The sequence below is a fragment of the Geotrypetes seraphini genome, chromosome 2, assembly GCF_902459505.1.
Source record: "Geotrypetes seraphini chromosome 2, aGeoSer1.1, whole genome shotgun sequence".
Taxonomy (NCBI): Eukaryota; Metazoa; Chordata; class Amphibia; order Gymnophiona; family Dermophiidae; genus Geotrypetes; species Geotrypetes seraphini.
Window position 1 is genome coordinate 225,000,845 of NC_047085.1, and position 15,891 is coordinate 225,016,735.

A 15,891-nucleotide genomic window follows, 5' to 3' on the forward strand; every position below is an offset into this window, starting at 1 on the left:
CCTCTCTTGGTGGGGCAGGCTGGAATCGATACGCATGATGATTGTTCCCAAAATCAACTATGTTCTGAACATGTTACCATTCTATTTACCTCGCTCCTTCTACAAGAATCTAGACTCTATTCTCACGCAATACCTCTGGAATAAGAGACAGCCTCGAATTGCTCTAGGTAAACTCAAATTAGCGAAGATGGAGGGGGGGGTGAATTTTCCAGATTTTTATAAATACCACAGTGCATTTCTCATTAGACATTGGTCTCAAGGTCATGCTGCTAACAGATCTCCAGATAGACCTGGCTGGATTGATTTGGAAACGTGCCTGTACGGGGTGTCACGCATGAAATACCTTCCTGGACACAACCTATCTCGCCTAGATAAAGCGGATTACATACTTATGTCCTACAAATCCGCTATACATACCCTAGATAGCATACTGCCTCATAGCTGGGAAACTTCTTCTCTAATACCGATTTGGAACAACCAAAGATTTTTGATCCAAGCTAAACCTTTTTGTTGGCCTATATGGCAGCAGAGGGGTATTGAGACGATCAAGGACTTAACTGATGCGAAAGGATGGATGTCCTTTCACGAACTCGTAGCTGCCAGAGACATCCCCAACAATCAATACTATGCATGGCTCCAACTCACTCACTGCCTACGGGCCGCCCTTCCAGATCTTCAGGTCCTAGTTGATATACCGAGCCTAAGTACGCTTTTGGATAAATCCTCTGTGTTCAACTACAAAGCCTCTGTATGGTATAAGTTGATTCAAACAGCCTCTGACAAAGACCCCTTGTCTTTTGAAATTAAATGGCAACATGTATTAAACTTACCTTCGGATGCCATCGACTGGCCTAAGATTTGGCAAACATTCCACAAATCCATAAGATCAGCTTCTGTTCTACAGTCATTATTCTTCTTGTTACACCGTGCTGTCTGGACCCCTCAATTATCACACCGAATAGATCCATCTACTCCCTCTAAATGCTGGTCTTGTGACAATGATGATGGGTCTTTAGAACATATGTTATTCAACTGTAAACACCTTGGGATCTACTGGAACAAAGTGTGGGGCACAATCTGCCCTATCTTAGACATTTCAGAACCTCTCTCTCTCAGAACCCTTATTTTAATGTCTCATAGTTTGACCGCTCCACTAGACAAGCATAAAGGCTCTCTCCTGACAATCATGCTGTCGTTAGCAATCCAAAATGTTCTTTTTAGTTGGAAACATTTGGAAAATGTTGAATACTATACTTGGTGGAATACACTGTGTCTTCATAGTAAATATGAACGAGTTATAGCAGAAAAAAATAATGCCCTAGTAAAGTATAAGAATGTCTGGTCTCCCATATACCATTACTGTTTGAATGAGTGAATTGATATTGTATATTCTTATTGAATTCATATAGCTCTTCCGCCGCTAGAATCTGATACCTCTCAACTGCACTTCCTTAGACGAGATATTTCTTGTCACCTCCTGCTTTACTTTGATAGTATGCCTACTCGATACTTGACTTCAATGTTGTTTTCCTGTACATGGACCATATACTTTCTAATGTATTTATGTTGTCTTTTGTATTATGTTTTTGGAAACTTAATAAAACATTTTTGAACTAAAAAAGAACAGTGTATTGCAAACTGTGTGCCACCTGAGATTTCTGGTGTGCCGCGGTACACTGGGGAAGAGGAGAGGTGCCGGCGCCAGATGACTGTCTACAGGAAGTGCCTTTCGTGAAGAGAGGCACATCTTGTAAGCAATCTCCCGATGCCGGCACCTCTTCTCTCTGCCGGCCCTTCTCTCCAGCATGGGTCTTTCTCTCAGCACAAGGCCCGTTTGAAGGGCCTTTGCACATGCGCTGACGGTGGTGCGCTGACTTCACGCATGCGCTTGACATCATCACACCGACGCCAGCGCACTTCCGGGTGTCTCGGGCCGGGGACACTAGGTTTAGTATGCCCCGGCTTGAAAAAGTTTGCGGGACACTGTCTTCAAAGATAGTCATTACAACACCTTACTGAGCCCAAAACACTGTGGCCATGACCTTTCCTGCGAACTTTTGGGTCTTGAATTTCATTGGCCTTAGAGAACCTGAGTGCCGCCATTGCATGAAGTGTTTTGTTTTAGGATCATACTGGTGTAACCATGTTTCATCAACAGTAACTAGTCCTTCCAAAATGATGACACCAGCTCTCTATAAATGCTGCAAAATCAACTTGGAAGTGTTCACTTGATGTAGTTTCTCGTCAAACATTTGGGCATCCACTTGACTGACAGCTTCTGCATACCCAGCTGCTCATGGATTATACATAATGTGATGATATGTCCCGTTTTGAACAGTACCGTCCTGTTTTTAGAGTGCCTGTCCCGTTGTACCCACGCACAGCTTCGGGATGTCTTAATGTCCCGTTTTCAGAAACAGCATCCCAAAGCTGTGTGTGGGGACAACGGGACAGGTGATTGCAGAGCCCAGGATTCTTTTGGGTGGGTGGGAGGGAGGTTAGAGGGAGAGCCCTGCTTCCCCAATACCATTGCAGCAACAGATCGTTGCCTGGCTGGCCCGGAACTTCCACTCCGATGTCAGAATTGACGTCGAGGGGGGGGAAGGCTTGTGCAGTCGTTGTATGCGCCTAGACTGTTGCTGCGTCAGCAGCGGTAGCTTGGAGAAATTTCTGGCAGCAGCGGCGGTGGCTTGGGGGGGGGGGCAGGGAGAGAGAAAGAAAGGGGGGCAGGGAGAGAGAAAGAAAGAGAAAGAAATATTGGATGCACAGTCAGAAGAAAGTGCAACCAGAGACTCATGAAATCACCAGACAACAAAAGTAGGAAAAATGATTTTATTTTCAATTTAGTGATCAAAATGTGTCAGTTTTGAGAATTTATATCTGCTGTCTATATTTTGTACTATATTTAAGGGGTTCTGAAGGGGGGGGTCCTGTCCCATTTTGAGGGAAAAAAATGGGCACGTTACTTATACACCCATCATGTTTCCTTGACATCTATAGTATCTCAGCAATTGTTTTAGCTGATATTCATCGATCTGCCAAAATCATTTCATGGATATGGTCAACAATTTGAAGAGCTGACACTGTTTGAGGCCTCCCAGACCTTGCTGCATATTCGGTCTCCAAATCTCCATGCTGAAACTTTGCAGACCATTTCTTCACTGTGGACTATGATGGGCATTTGTCACTCAATGTTTACACCATACATTCATGGATTTCCTTTGGAGTTTTCTTCTGAAGGAATAGGAACTTCATTACGGCTTGGAGTTCCACCATTGAAAATTCCACGCTTTTTCATTGACATGGTTCAATCAATGCTATGAAATTATGTCAAAACATAGTATTGTGATTCTGCAAATTGGCAATTGCAAAATAAAATAACATTGTTTTCAGCTATAGCAGCAAAATAACACTCAGAATTTAGGGAGTTGGTTGGGCTGAGAACTTTTCAGCATATTTTTTGTCAGTTAACAAGTTATAGGCAAATAATATGCTGTATTCCATTATGAATTCCTTCACAAAAAGGTTCACGGCTTGGACTTAAGGGTAATTTGGAGATGATGGCATCAAGGCTTTCAACTGCTGTGAATATTGGGAAAATGGATTCACCCATCGAGAAGTGGAACCTGATAATTGGCATTAAAACAGGTGTAAGCAACTGTGGTTGGTTTTCTTGTGGCAGTGGCAGCAGTCATACTGGGTTGGATACCAGAAGGGAAATATCAACTAGATTATGCAATACTTATGTTCTTACTTCCTACCTTTGCTTTCCATATTAGCCAGAGTTTAAAGATATCGACATGACGGCCACATTGTATTGTCTTATCACCTGTGTCATAAGCTACATCATATTGTTTGTCAGGCTGGAACAGGTAGCCAGCACTCAACTGGTTACAGGCATACAGAAGACCCTAGAAGATAACACAATGGAATATATTTCCTTATTTCTACAAAACTTGACTCAATTCAATGTGTTTTTCCCAGGGCATAGTTTTGAATTTTGAAAATTACAGGGTGTGGTTTTGGCTAGAAAAGTACCCACAGAAAAGCAAGCAAACTTCTCTGCAGGTAAGGGCATTAATTTCTGGTGAAACAGCCGGGATCGCAGTTCCACCACTGTTTTTCAGACTTCAGAGCAGCAGTGGTTTACAGTAGCCTGCAGAGAAAGGGGGGGGAGTGCGGGCGTGCGCTGAGCTTGAAACAATGCAGAGAATGGTCACTCGACTCACTAATTCAGACCCTCTTCTTACTATTGCTACTACACTTCTCCCTCCGTATTTGCACTTTCAGCATTCGTGGTTTCGATTATTCACGGTTTTAAGCTTCCTGGCTCCTCCCCCCCAAATTACATCAGCTTGCATAGAGAAATCGCTGATTCCAAGCGTTTTACACAGAAAATCGCCGAATCCCAGCACTTTCTTCACCGTGTTTTGCCTCTCCTTCAGGAACAGACCAGATCTCCCACCATGTTATTTGCGGTTTCACTATATTCGCGATGCTTTTTAATAGAAAACTGTGAATAACATATGAAAAAGTTATTCAACGTTTTTTCTGTATTTGCGGTTCTATTAATCCCCAATCACAGCGAATACGGAGGGAGACGTGTACTACTAACCATTGATCCTGCCCCTAGATTCCCAGATCCACTGTCTTTTCACCTAGCAGTTAAGTCCTTATTTTCGTACAACATACACATGGCACACCTAATGTTCCTCCTATACATAGGCCAGAAGCAATGCCAAATTCATCTGAATCAACCAGTGAATCTGAACCTCTACCTGAGCTTACAAGGGAATATTGACGGATATTAATGTTCCTGTACCTTTAATTGGTGTAACTAAGGAAAATACAGCTGATTATGAAAGTATGCCTGCTGTCTCAGATGACTCATCTGGCCAGCATACTGATGATACTGTAGTACAGGGCTGCCCAAGTCCGGTCCTCGAGTTCTACTTGCAGGCCAGGTTTTCAGGATATCCACAATGAATATGCATGAGAGAGATTTGCCTGCACTGCCTTCTTGGTATGCAAATCTCTCTCATGCATATTCATTGCGGATATCCTGAAAACCTGGCCTGCCAGTAGATCTCGAGGACCGGACTTGAGCAGCCCTGCTGTAGTGGTATGTAGGTCAGACAGGACACATAAGCCTGTCACAAAACTTGTTTTTGATGAATTGGGTACCCCTTCTAATCTATACAAATTTCTGCTAAGACCGTCATTGCTGATTGGTTGACAGTTCTTGAATGCCTGTGGAAATAGTTTCAACTGGCTAGTCAGGGTGACTCTGCTATATTAGGTAGCAATTGTGCTTACCACACTTGCCTTACAGATGTGCGTGGGGATTCATCCAATTGTGGCAAGGGGAGAGTATGAGGGGGATTCCCATGTTCACTGAATCATTCAACGTGCAGTGAGGAGGGGGATTCCTGTATTTCAAAGTGCAAAAAGTCAATGAACTTTTTGCCTCTGTCATAGCCTCTGATGTCATAGCAACAGGGAAACTACATTATATAGACTCCTCCCACTGGCAAGAGCAGAGAGCAACTATTGGCTCTTTTGAAAGATTTAGAGGCTTTTTTTGCCTGAAAAGAGTGTAGAGCAGGGGTGTCAAAGTCCCTCCTCAAGGGCCGCAATCCAGTCGGGTTTTCAAGATTTCCCCAATGAATATGCATGAGATCTATTTGCATGCACTGCTTTCATTGTATGCTAATAGATCTCATACATAGTCATTGAGGAAATCCTGAAAACCTGACTGGATTACGGCCCTCGAAGAGGGACTTTGACACCCCTGGTGTACAGGGAGAGACAACTGCAGTTGGAGTGAGAAGGGGAAGGGAGCAGTTTGAAGTAGGGAGAAGCAGCTTGTCTATCTCTGGTTAATAGTTTGGTGGAAGCTGGCAAATAATTTATCTTAGCAGCTGGCTATCTCTATGCATATAACTCTGGGGATCAGTGTCCCAGAATCCTGAATATACTGGTAAAGGGAAATTTTCTATTTGTCCTATTTACCCTCTTTTTACCTAATAGTTTTCTTCTGGCCTGCCTCCTGTGAACATAACCAGCCACAGGGTATCATAGGAGGCCAGGGGTTACACATGAACTTGCCTGGAGCCTGGGAGAACAGAGCAAGGAAATGATCCAAGCCTGTGGTCAACGGGAAGTCACAAACTGAAGATGAGTTAAATCTGCAAATAAAAGGAAGTCTCACCTGTAGAGGAGAGTATGAAGTGGGAATCAGTAAAGGGATGGGTGAGCCACACCGACATGGAATGGTAACTAGCTAAGGAAATGAGCATTTGATCTTCTTGAGGAGTGAAGGGAAATAGAAGGCTGAGAAAATGAGAAGCAGAATGGGTTAAAAAAATTTAGGGAGTAGAACAGGAAAAAAGCAATTAAATTCTCTGCCTCTAAATACTGTATAAAGCGTCAAATTATGCCTATGCAGGAGGAGAAAAATTAAAAAGTACAGGGGGGGGATGGAGGAGGGAAGAGGGCAAGGAGGAGTGTCCATCTGGTTATGACCCTCGGGGTCTGTACCAGGCCGACCATTTGCACCAGGATCCGGGGTCTACCTCCACCATCTCTGTGCTCCACCCTGTTCCTCCTGGACCTCCTCAGGGGTAGCAGGCTGCTCATGGGGCTGCTGGGGGAGCCAGGCAACTAAAAGCCTTTTAAGGCTATATTTCTCCTTTGCCTAAAAGGACCAAAGGAACATGGTTGTTTAATACCCCTGAGCTTGACCAGCAAGAGAAGTAGGGGTTTATATCTATATTGTTCAACAGGAACATTTTTAATGTCTTCTGGTCCTCCTTTAAATCCTCAAACCATATTTAAGTATCTTTCTTAGTAAAGTTAAGCTCAGAACTGTTTCAATTACAGTACCTACGGGTCTACAAGATCTTTTATAAAGAGAAACTTCACAAAAAGAATTGACAGTGCGTATGTTACTGTTCCCAGCCTATCCCAGCCCTCTTCCTCCCCCCCCTTTCCCTTCCCCCACTCACGGCCAGGTTATAGTGTATGAAAACAGCCTGCATATCTTGCCCTGCACTGGGGAGGGGTGCAAGTTCTAAAAGCCATGTTTTACACAGGTAAGCATGTGTACCAATACATAAGCCTTCAAAAGCTGCAGTGGTGTATCGGGCGGGACACCCCCTCCTCTAGCCAGAGCACCCTCTCCTCCAGGCAGTGGGAAGGTACGTGGATTGGTCGCGGGGTAGCAGGTTGCCTGCGCATGGCTTTCAGCTCAGCTGGTCCCCCCCCCCCCCCTACCCCAGAACAGGAAATTGATGTCAGAGGAGGGTGAGGGCTGGTGGAGCTGAAGGCTGCTTGCAGGCACACCACAGACCCACGACTGCTCCAGCACCCCTGAGCTCCCTGCACCTAGGGTAGACTAACCCCCACCTCATTTCTACCCTTAGTATACCTTAGTATAGAAAAGCTATATTCTATAATTACAGAAGAGCAAACTAAGAAAAAACAACAAAGGAAACTATCCAAAGGAAAGGTGGACCGGGGTGTTTACCTTTTCCTGAATGAGGATGGTAGAGCACTGTAGTGGTACACCCATCATTTTGTGCGGATTCCAGGTAATAGAATTGGCCCTAGGCAATGTAGTAAATCATTTATGAAGGGACTGTAAAGAGCAGAAGTAACAACAACAAACAATAACAACATAATCTTACTTTAAATCCCTTACCTCTCAATGCCACACAGTTTGAAGGAATGCTTCTTTGACATCAATAGGCCTCCACCCCAGGCTGCCTACAAGCAATATGAATAAGAAAAACATTCTTCCAAAATTATACCATTGCTTTTATGTTTCATTTTCATAACTGCTTTTGAATAGAATCTAGTATGACAGAAGGGCAAATTGAAGAGGCAGAGGAAGGCAGGTAGCGTGAGAAAATAACACCTGGAGCGGCTGAGGAAGGAAAGAATGTGGCAATGGGTAGGCACCAGCTCTGCCTGCCAGATGGAGTCAAGTTATAGCTTGTTTAATGGAATGGGGCTCGAGTCTCCATTGGATTGCCCAAGTGTACATATACATTAAGTATATAAGCAAATAAGTACATAAGTATTGCTGTACTGGGTAGACCAGAGGTCCGTCAAGCCCAGTATCCTCTTTCCAAGAGTGGTCAATCTAGCTCACAAGATCCCAAAAGAGTAAACTAGATGTTATGCTGATTATCACAGGAATAAGCAGTGGCTTTTTCCAGGTGCACCTTAATAGTGATTTATGGACTTTTTTTTCTAGGAACTTGTCCAATCCTTTGTTAAACCCTGCTAAGCTAACTGCTTTTACCACATTCTCTGGCAATGAATTCCAGAGATTTGTCATTCTCCTGATGAAGGTAACTTGTTTGCTGAAACTTGGATGCTAGTCCGGATTGCTATGCACTAACCCTGGACTGTATGTACTTGAATTTTGAACTGTTTATGATATCTCGCCTCCCCACTTCTTCTCTGCCCCCCCCCCCCCCCCACTAATGCACACACATGCCCCTTCCCTTCCTTCGTACTTCTTTAATGTTCGCATCTCGAGCAGCAACCCCAATCTGCTGCTCGCGCCAGCTCTTCCTCTGACATTACTTCCTGGACCCATGCCTAGGAAGTGATGTCAGAGGAAGAGCCACTGGTGTGAGCAGCAGGTTGGGGATACTTCTTACGCTGGGAATGTTAATAAAAAGTATGGGGGAAGGGAAGGGGAGTGCGCACATGACAGGAGGGGGTGGGGAAGGAACGGGTGGAAGTAGGTGGGGGGAGAAGAGGGCAGGGACTGTGCCACCACCCCAGGCATCTCTCACCTTCGTTATGCCACTGGTTTCACTAGTAGGAAATAATAATAATAATAATCAGTTTATATACCGCAAGGCTGTAAAGTTCTATGCGGTTTACAATAGCAAAAACAACAATAAAAGAAGTTCAAAGTGAATAATTAGAGACACTAAAATGATCAAAATAGTGCATAATAAAATTTTTACGAATTAGCTGCCTAAATACTTCGAAAACAGATGTTTTTAGATGTCTTCTAAATTCCCCATAAGTGTCAGTAAGCAAAAGCAATTGTTCTAAATCCTTACCCCATAACGCTGCTTGATATGAAAAAAGATTTTGGTGTTGTTTTTTAAGTTTATATCCTCTAAGAGGCTGAAAAACAAAATTGAGATGTGAGTTTCTCTAATGTCTGTTGGTTGCAAAAGAGAAAAGTTCAAGTATATATTTGGGAGCTAAACCAAACACAGGGTCTCCTCGTATATACAAGTCATGTTGTTTCATTCTTTCTCCCACTGGTAGTGTCTTTTTTTAAATGATCTACAAGTATGCATGGTAAAGGTACTCACATACCTATAAATAAAATAAATGGAAACAAAAAAAGTCATTCATGGGGAAAAAAATCCATTTGGTTTTGTAATCAAAAAACATAGACATCCAAAAAGCATCCTAAATTGGCACTTGGATGTCCTAATCACCAAGACATCCAATTGGCAATAATTGAAACTGCCTTTCTGGATGTCTAGTCAGGTGTCCCAGCATCTGTGCATCCAGAGCTTGAGATTGGTGTGGTGGAGGTGTGTTATGGGTAATGTGACCATACGTCCCGTTTTTAGATCCCCTGTCCCGTTGTCCCCATACACAGCTTCGGGATGCCGAAATGTCACATTTTCAGAGAGAGCGTCCCAAAGCTGTGCGGAGTCTGGGCTCTCTCCCTGATTCCCCGCCGCTGACACAGCAACAGGGCTAGGCGAGGCAAGTGCAGTACCTGCACAACGGCTGGCCCAGAACCTTCTACCCGATATCAATTCTGACGTTGGAGAGGAAGTTCCAGGCTTCTGGGCCGCCGTTGTGCAGTCGTTGCACTCGCCTCGCCTTGCCCTGTTGCTGCGGCAGCAGTGGTGTGGAAGCAGGGAGAAATTGTTGTCATCGTCTGTGGCATGGGGGAGGCAGGGAGAGAGAGAGAGAAAGAAAGAAAAAGTTAGGCTAGAAACATCCAAGTTGGACTTAGATGGATTTTTGTTTTTCAAAAATGCCCCTCAATGTGTATTATACTGAGAGTGCTGTAGCCAGTGCTTCCCTACCTGAGGCTGCTCTTGTTTTCAGAAAATCTACAATAAATATAGATTTGAGTCCCAGTGTATTTAAGAAAAGCCTCGTGCATCTATATTATGGATGGCCTGAAGCCCAAACTTCTAAGGCTGAAAAGCACTGTTGACATTCTGCTTTGGGTTGCCATGGCCTCATAAAAAAGGTTCGCATTTCAAAGTTATATCTTATTCACATACAAGAATGGTTATAGAAACTAACAAATTAGCCTATTTTATTTTTTACAGGCACACCTTTAATTGTAAGATTCTGTCTATTCATCAGAGCATACTCATTGTGCACATCAGTCCTTTAAAAGGCAGCTAAAACAGCCTCTTTTGTATTACATTTTGGCAAGAATAAATGGTGCATTGTTCAGAGCACGGCAGTTAAGGACAGTATTTCCAAATGCCTTACATCAACGTGCATCCAGAGTCCATACTTTTCACAAATGTCAGCTACTTCGGCAAGAGGATCAAAAGCCCCATACACCGTTGTCCCAGCAGTGGCGCACACATACAATGGAAAATGCCCCTGAAAATAATGCACACCATTCAGTCATTAGAAACTTGAGAAGGGGTGGAATCATTTTCATTTGGTCCTGATTATTCATCAGTGCCACACAAGAGCTAAGCCCTAAATAATTAGATTGGAACATGCTGTAGCTGTGCCATCAACATATTATAGCACCATGGTTTCTAGAACTATTTCCAAAAGAAATAATATCACCACTCAGGGGCCCTTTTATAAAGCATCACTAAAAAGTGGCCTAAGCGCAGGGGCATAGTACGAGAGAGGCAGAGGAGAGGACTGCCATGGATGCTATCTTAGTGGGGGCACTGGCACCTTTCTGCACCCATGCCAAGCTCATGTCCCCCCATATCTCTTTAAATTTTTGCCTGCACGAGCAACTCTGGCTTGTTGCTCACACCGGCCTACCTCCTATCTGAAATCATTTCTGAGTCACAGGGCCAGGAAGTGACATCAGAGGGTATGCCAATTCCAGCACGAGCAGTAGGCCAGATAAGCTGCTTCTGCTGGCAAAAATTTAAAGACGTACATGGGGGAGGGGACACAGAAGAAGTGGGGAGGCAGAGAGGAGGGTGAAGGGGAGCGCCACTGCCCTACCTCATATCCTCACTACGCCCCCCTTACATGTGCTATGGCTATTTTTAGTGCTGCAGTAAAACAGTCAATTTTCTATTTCCAGCTTAATGACCATGTACTAATGTTGCTGTTCGCGTATAGTTATTAGCACATGACAAAGGCCCATGTGCTAATCAGAGTGCAGCAATGCTGACACACTAATTGATTGACTGTCCACCCCGAAAACAACCCCTCAGTAAAAAAAAATATATTTTTTTTTTTGTGCATGGGTAGCACACATTCATTTGAAGCTTACTGTGAAACACCTCAGCGCAGTCTGCCTTAGTGCTTATCACAGCTTAGAAAAATGACCATTTAGCAAAATCTAATCTAATACAAGATTTCTGAATCGCTCTAATACCATTTAGTTCAAGGCAATTTACCGTACATCAGAAAGACGCCATAATAATTCTATGGGAAGATACAATTCTTTGGATAAAAATACTAACTTTACAATCTATCATATAAAAATGTTTTAAGCAGTTTACGAAATATCCAATCACTAATTTTTATCCTTATTTGCCTAGATAAGTCATTCCAAACAATAGCAGCATATGTAAAAGAGGAGTTAAATTGATGTTTAAAATGTATTGCTCAATGTGTGAGTATTAGATGAATAATGCAAACATGAAAAGAACAAAGTGAGATGATCAGAAGCCTCTGCCTGTGTAATATGATGAATCAGAGAAAGTTTTAAACTCTGTACGTTTCTCTATAGGCAGCCAATGAGGTTTCTTATATGGAAACACTATTGTGTCTCCTCAGGTTAAGAAAAACCATGCTAGGTGAGACCTTTATATAGGACTGTTCCAAGACATGTGATAGTACTGTACCCTTTAACAGGAGAACAAAGAACAAACTAAGGCCCTGTTTTACGAAGGTGCGCTAACCGATTAGCACGCGCTAAACGCTAATGCGTGCATGTTAGTCTATGGACGCGTTAGCGTTTAGCGTGCACTAATTCAATTAGTGGGTCGGTGGGGGAGCCGATCTGGGGTTCGGGGGCAGACGTTGGGGGGAGGGGGGTTGTGTCAAGGGCAGGAGGGCCTGGGATCCCTCCTGCCTGTATTGTAGTGGGGGGTGGAGGATAAGGGGGTCCGCCTGGCAGGAGGGGTTGGGCACCCTCCTGCCCGATCGTGTAGGGCGAGAGGTCAGGAGGGCTAGGTTCTCTCCTGGCCTGACCGTAATTGGGGGGGACCAGCGGGGCAGGAGGGCTTGGGCTCCTTCCTGCCCGATTGTGTAGGGGGAGATCAGGAGGGCTTGGGCTCCCTCCTGGCCTGATCGTAATTGGGGGAGGATCCTCAGGGCAGGAGGGCTTGGGCTCCCTCCTGCCCCGAACGTAATAGGCGGGGGGGGGGGGGTCGTAGATCGCTGGGACCAGGAGGGCTTGGGCTCTCTCTTGGCCCGATGTTGTCGCTGGGTGCTGCGGGTGCCTGGGGCAGGAGGGCTTGGGCTCCCTCCTGCCTGACCGTAATCGGGGGGGGGGGGGGGGGGGTTAGGGTTCGCAGGGCAGGAGGGCTTGGGTTCCCTCCTGCCCCGATGTCCTGGGGGAGGGGGTTGGGGTGGATTCTGTAACTGGTGTTGTTTTTGACAGACACCGGTTACAGACTCCAGCTTTTAGGCGAAGGACTGGCTCCTCCTTCGCCTAAAAGCCCTTGTGTTGGACGTTTTGGGCTTAGGTGTTTTTTTGGTTCATTATGGGGTATAAGTGTAGACATCATTTGGGTACAAGTGTAGACATAGTGGTGGTCTGGGCGTTTAAACAGCTGAATGTAGAGGCAGGCCATTCTCAAAACAAGGACGTTTGTTTTGGTTATGGACACTTTCCCTGCTTCTGCTTTCAACGTTTAAGGCCTTAGGCCAAAAAGGAACTTAGATGGTTTTATTTGATTATGCCCCTCCACGTATTTTTCCTGATTTGAATCTTCCCTACAAATCCTGACTGACAATAAGAGATAATTATTTCTTGGCTGAGTAAAAGAAAATATCCCGGCTTGGTTGGCTCTCTTCTAGCCTGCTCCTCAGCCACCTACTCTTTTCTTTCCTTACTTTAAATAGATCGGTTTGGGTGCAAAGATTTAGTGATATTTATTTGAAAGGCAGTTAATCAAGCCAATTGACACTAAACCTTAACTTTCATGTAACTTGCCTAAAGCACCACAGAAAAGCTGTGAGGCAGCACATTCAAAAAAAGAATCTGATCGTTGCTGTAGACCAGTGGTCTCAAACTCGCGGCCCGGGGGCCACATGCAGCCCACCAGGTACTATTTTGAGGCCCTCGGTATGTTTATCATAATCACAAAAGTAAAATAAAACAGTTTCTTGATCATATCTCTTTAGCTATAAATTACAATATTATTATTAAGACTTAGCCAAAAGGAAAGATTTATAAACTATAAAGAGTTTTACCTCATGCAAAATTCTCATTTCTTTAATAAGACATTAACTATTTTTTTCTGAGGCCCTCCAAGTACCTACAAATCCAAAATGTGGCCCTGCAAAGCTTTAGATCTAGTTGCAAAGATTCAGAAATATGGCCAAAAGTTTACTTCCTGTTATATTTAACCATTTTAAAATTCAGATGACACGTAGGCCTAGAGGAGAATATTAAAAGTAAGAAAAAAAAGCGCCAAACACAAGTTCATTCCAAATCTCAACTTATTGTGTAGTTCATACTTTACAAGCACAAAACACAGAGCTGTACAATATACATCAGATATATAACTGAAGAACAAACCTCTTTTCTTGCTTCTAATATTTTTGCCTCCAAGTCGGAAGGAATCATCTTGCCCCTGATGGGATCAAAATAACAAAAATGTGTATTTCTTGACTCTTTTTCTCTGTGAGAAAAGACTACACATAGCATTAGGTGTTGAAACGAAGTGAATAACTGAGGGCTCCTTTTACAAAGGTGCGCTAGCGTTTTTTAGTGCACGCACTGGATTAGCGCACACTACCGCCTGCTCAAGAGGAGACAGTAGCGGCTAGCGTGTGCGGCATTTTAGCGCACACTATTCCGCACGTTAAGGCCCTAACGCACCTTTGTAAAAGGAGCCCTAAATGTAAAGTGCTTTTTGAACTGTCTGTAATATTTAAAGCAATCTGGCACTTTGAGTTTGTACTATATGTTAACTTTTTCATTGTTATGAAATAGGGGAGTTTTTAATTAGTGTTTTCTCAACATTAAAAAAGTACTATTTGTATGTCAAATAAGCTAGTACCAATTTCTCTTTTTAAATGCAGCCAATACAGAACATTTTGGAAGGCTAAATCCTATTCAAATATTTCTTAATGTATTTGTATATTCAGTAGCAATTTCCTGGGTATGTTTTGCCTAAATTCATCCATATAACTTTAGGCCTGCTATTTGTGCGGCCTGACTTACCTAGGTACTTTTGTCCAGATAATGTTGATCTTCTGCACTGCCTGGACAAAGTTAAATCATGCACCATAAGAACATAAGCAGTGCCTCCGCTAGGTCAGACCAGAGGTCCATCATGCCCAGCAGTCCGCTCACGCGGCGGCCCGTCAGGTCCAGGACCTATATAGTAATCCTCTATCTATATCCTTCTATCCCCTTTTCCTTCAGGAAATTATCTAATCCCTTCTTGAACCCCAATACCGCACTCTATCCTATCACACCCTCTGGAAGCGCATTCCAGGTGTCCACCACCCTTTGGGTGAAGAAGAACTTCCTACCTCTTTTTAACCTTTGAAATGCTGTGCTAATGGATTTAGTGCCCGCTAATGGTTAGAATGCACTACACTGAGCAAAATTAATTAAACAAATTATATAGATGTCACTCAATGAAACGAGTAGTGGATCTCAAACACCCAGACACCAATTATTATAGTCAAGTGTCTTTACCAGGGGAATGAATTTTCTCATCGGGTATCATTTACTCACTAGAAACTGCTAATTAACTGTTCAACAAAAAGAGACTTTTGCTGTGCTAGTTTGTCATGATGGAGTTTTTGAACAGCAGGGTTTTTATTTCTTTTCTGAAGGTTTTGTAGTCTGCGGTTGAGATCAGTAAGTTGGAGAGTTGGTGGTCTAGTTTTGCTGCTTGGGTGGCTAGGAGGGCATCGCACCTTTTTTTTTTTTCATTTGACGTTTTTGATTCTGAACGTTATTTTGCCGCTGTAGCTGAAAAGAGTGTTATCTTATTCCGCTAAGTACCAATTTGCAGATACAAAATTCTGCATTATGACATTGTTTCAAATTACTGATTGAACCATATCCGCACCATTCTCTTCTTGGTTGGGCTGAGAACTTTTCAGCACTCCCCCCCCCCCCCCCCTCGTATGCTGCAACTCTGCTTTTGCTGTTCCTGAATTACACCCCTGGGAATGTGTGCATGCAAATTGCATAACATTAGAGTTCTGTGTCCACTTTTTCTGTGCATGTATGGTTGTGAAAATTTTTAAAAACTCTCTTTTCTGCATGAAAAAAAAGAATGTGCATGTGAGCAAGGCTTTATGAAACTGTGCCCATGAAGTGTACAGTTTGAACTTCTATCTTATTGAGCTTATGTTAACTACAAGATGATATGTTTTTCAAATGCTTAGACAGGGCTCCTTTTACGAAGGTGCGCTAGGGCCTTAACCTGTGGAATAGCGCACGCTAAATTGCCGTGCGCACTAGCCGCTACTGCCTCA

General features: G+C 43.6%; 1 protein-coding gene across 1 annotated transcript in view; it reads right to left on the bottom strand.

Moving 5' to 3' along the window:
- LOC117355910 (glutamate decarboxylase 1-like) overlaps positions 1-15,891 on the bottom strand; it is a 135,731-nt gene that overhangs the window by 22,233 nt on the left and 97,607 nt on the right. The window contains exons 8-12 of the mRNA XM_033935024.1: positions 13,970-14,024; positions 10,504-10,620; positions 7,703-7,767; positions 7,529-7,607; positions 3,762-3,911 (exon numbers count right to left, since the gene is read on the bottom strand). Of these exons, the coding sequence (XP_033790915.1) occupies positions 3,762-3,911; positions 7,529-7,607; positions 7,703-7,767; positions 10,504-10,620; positions 13,970-14,024 (466 nt within the window). The remainder of the gene's footprint in view (positions 1-3,761; positions 3,912-7,528; positions 7,608-7,702; positions 7,768-10,503; positions 10,621-13,969; positions 14,025-15,891) is intronic.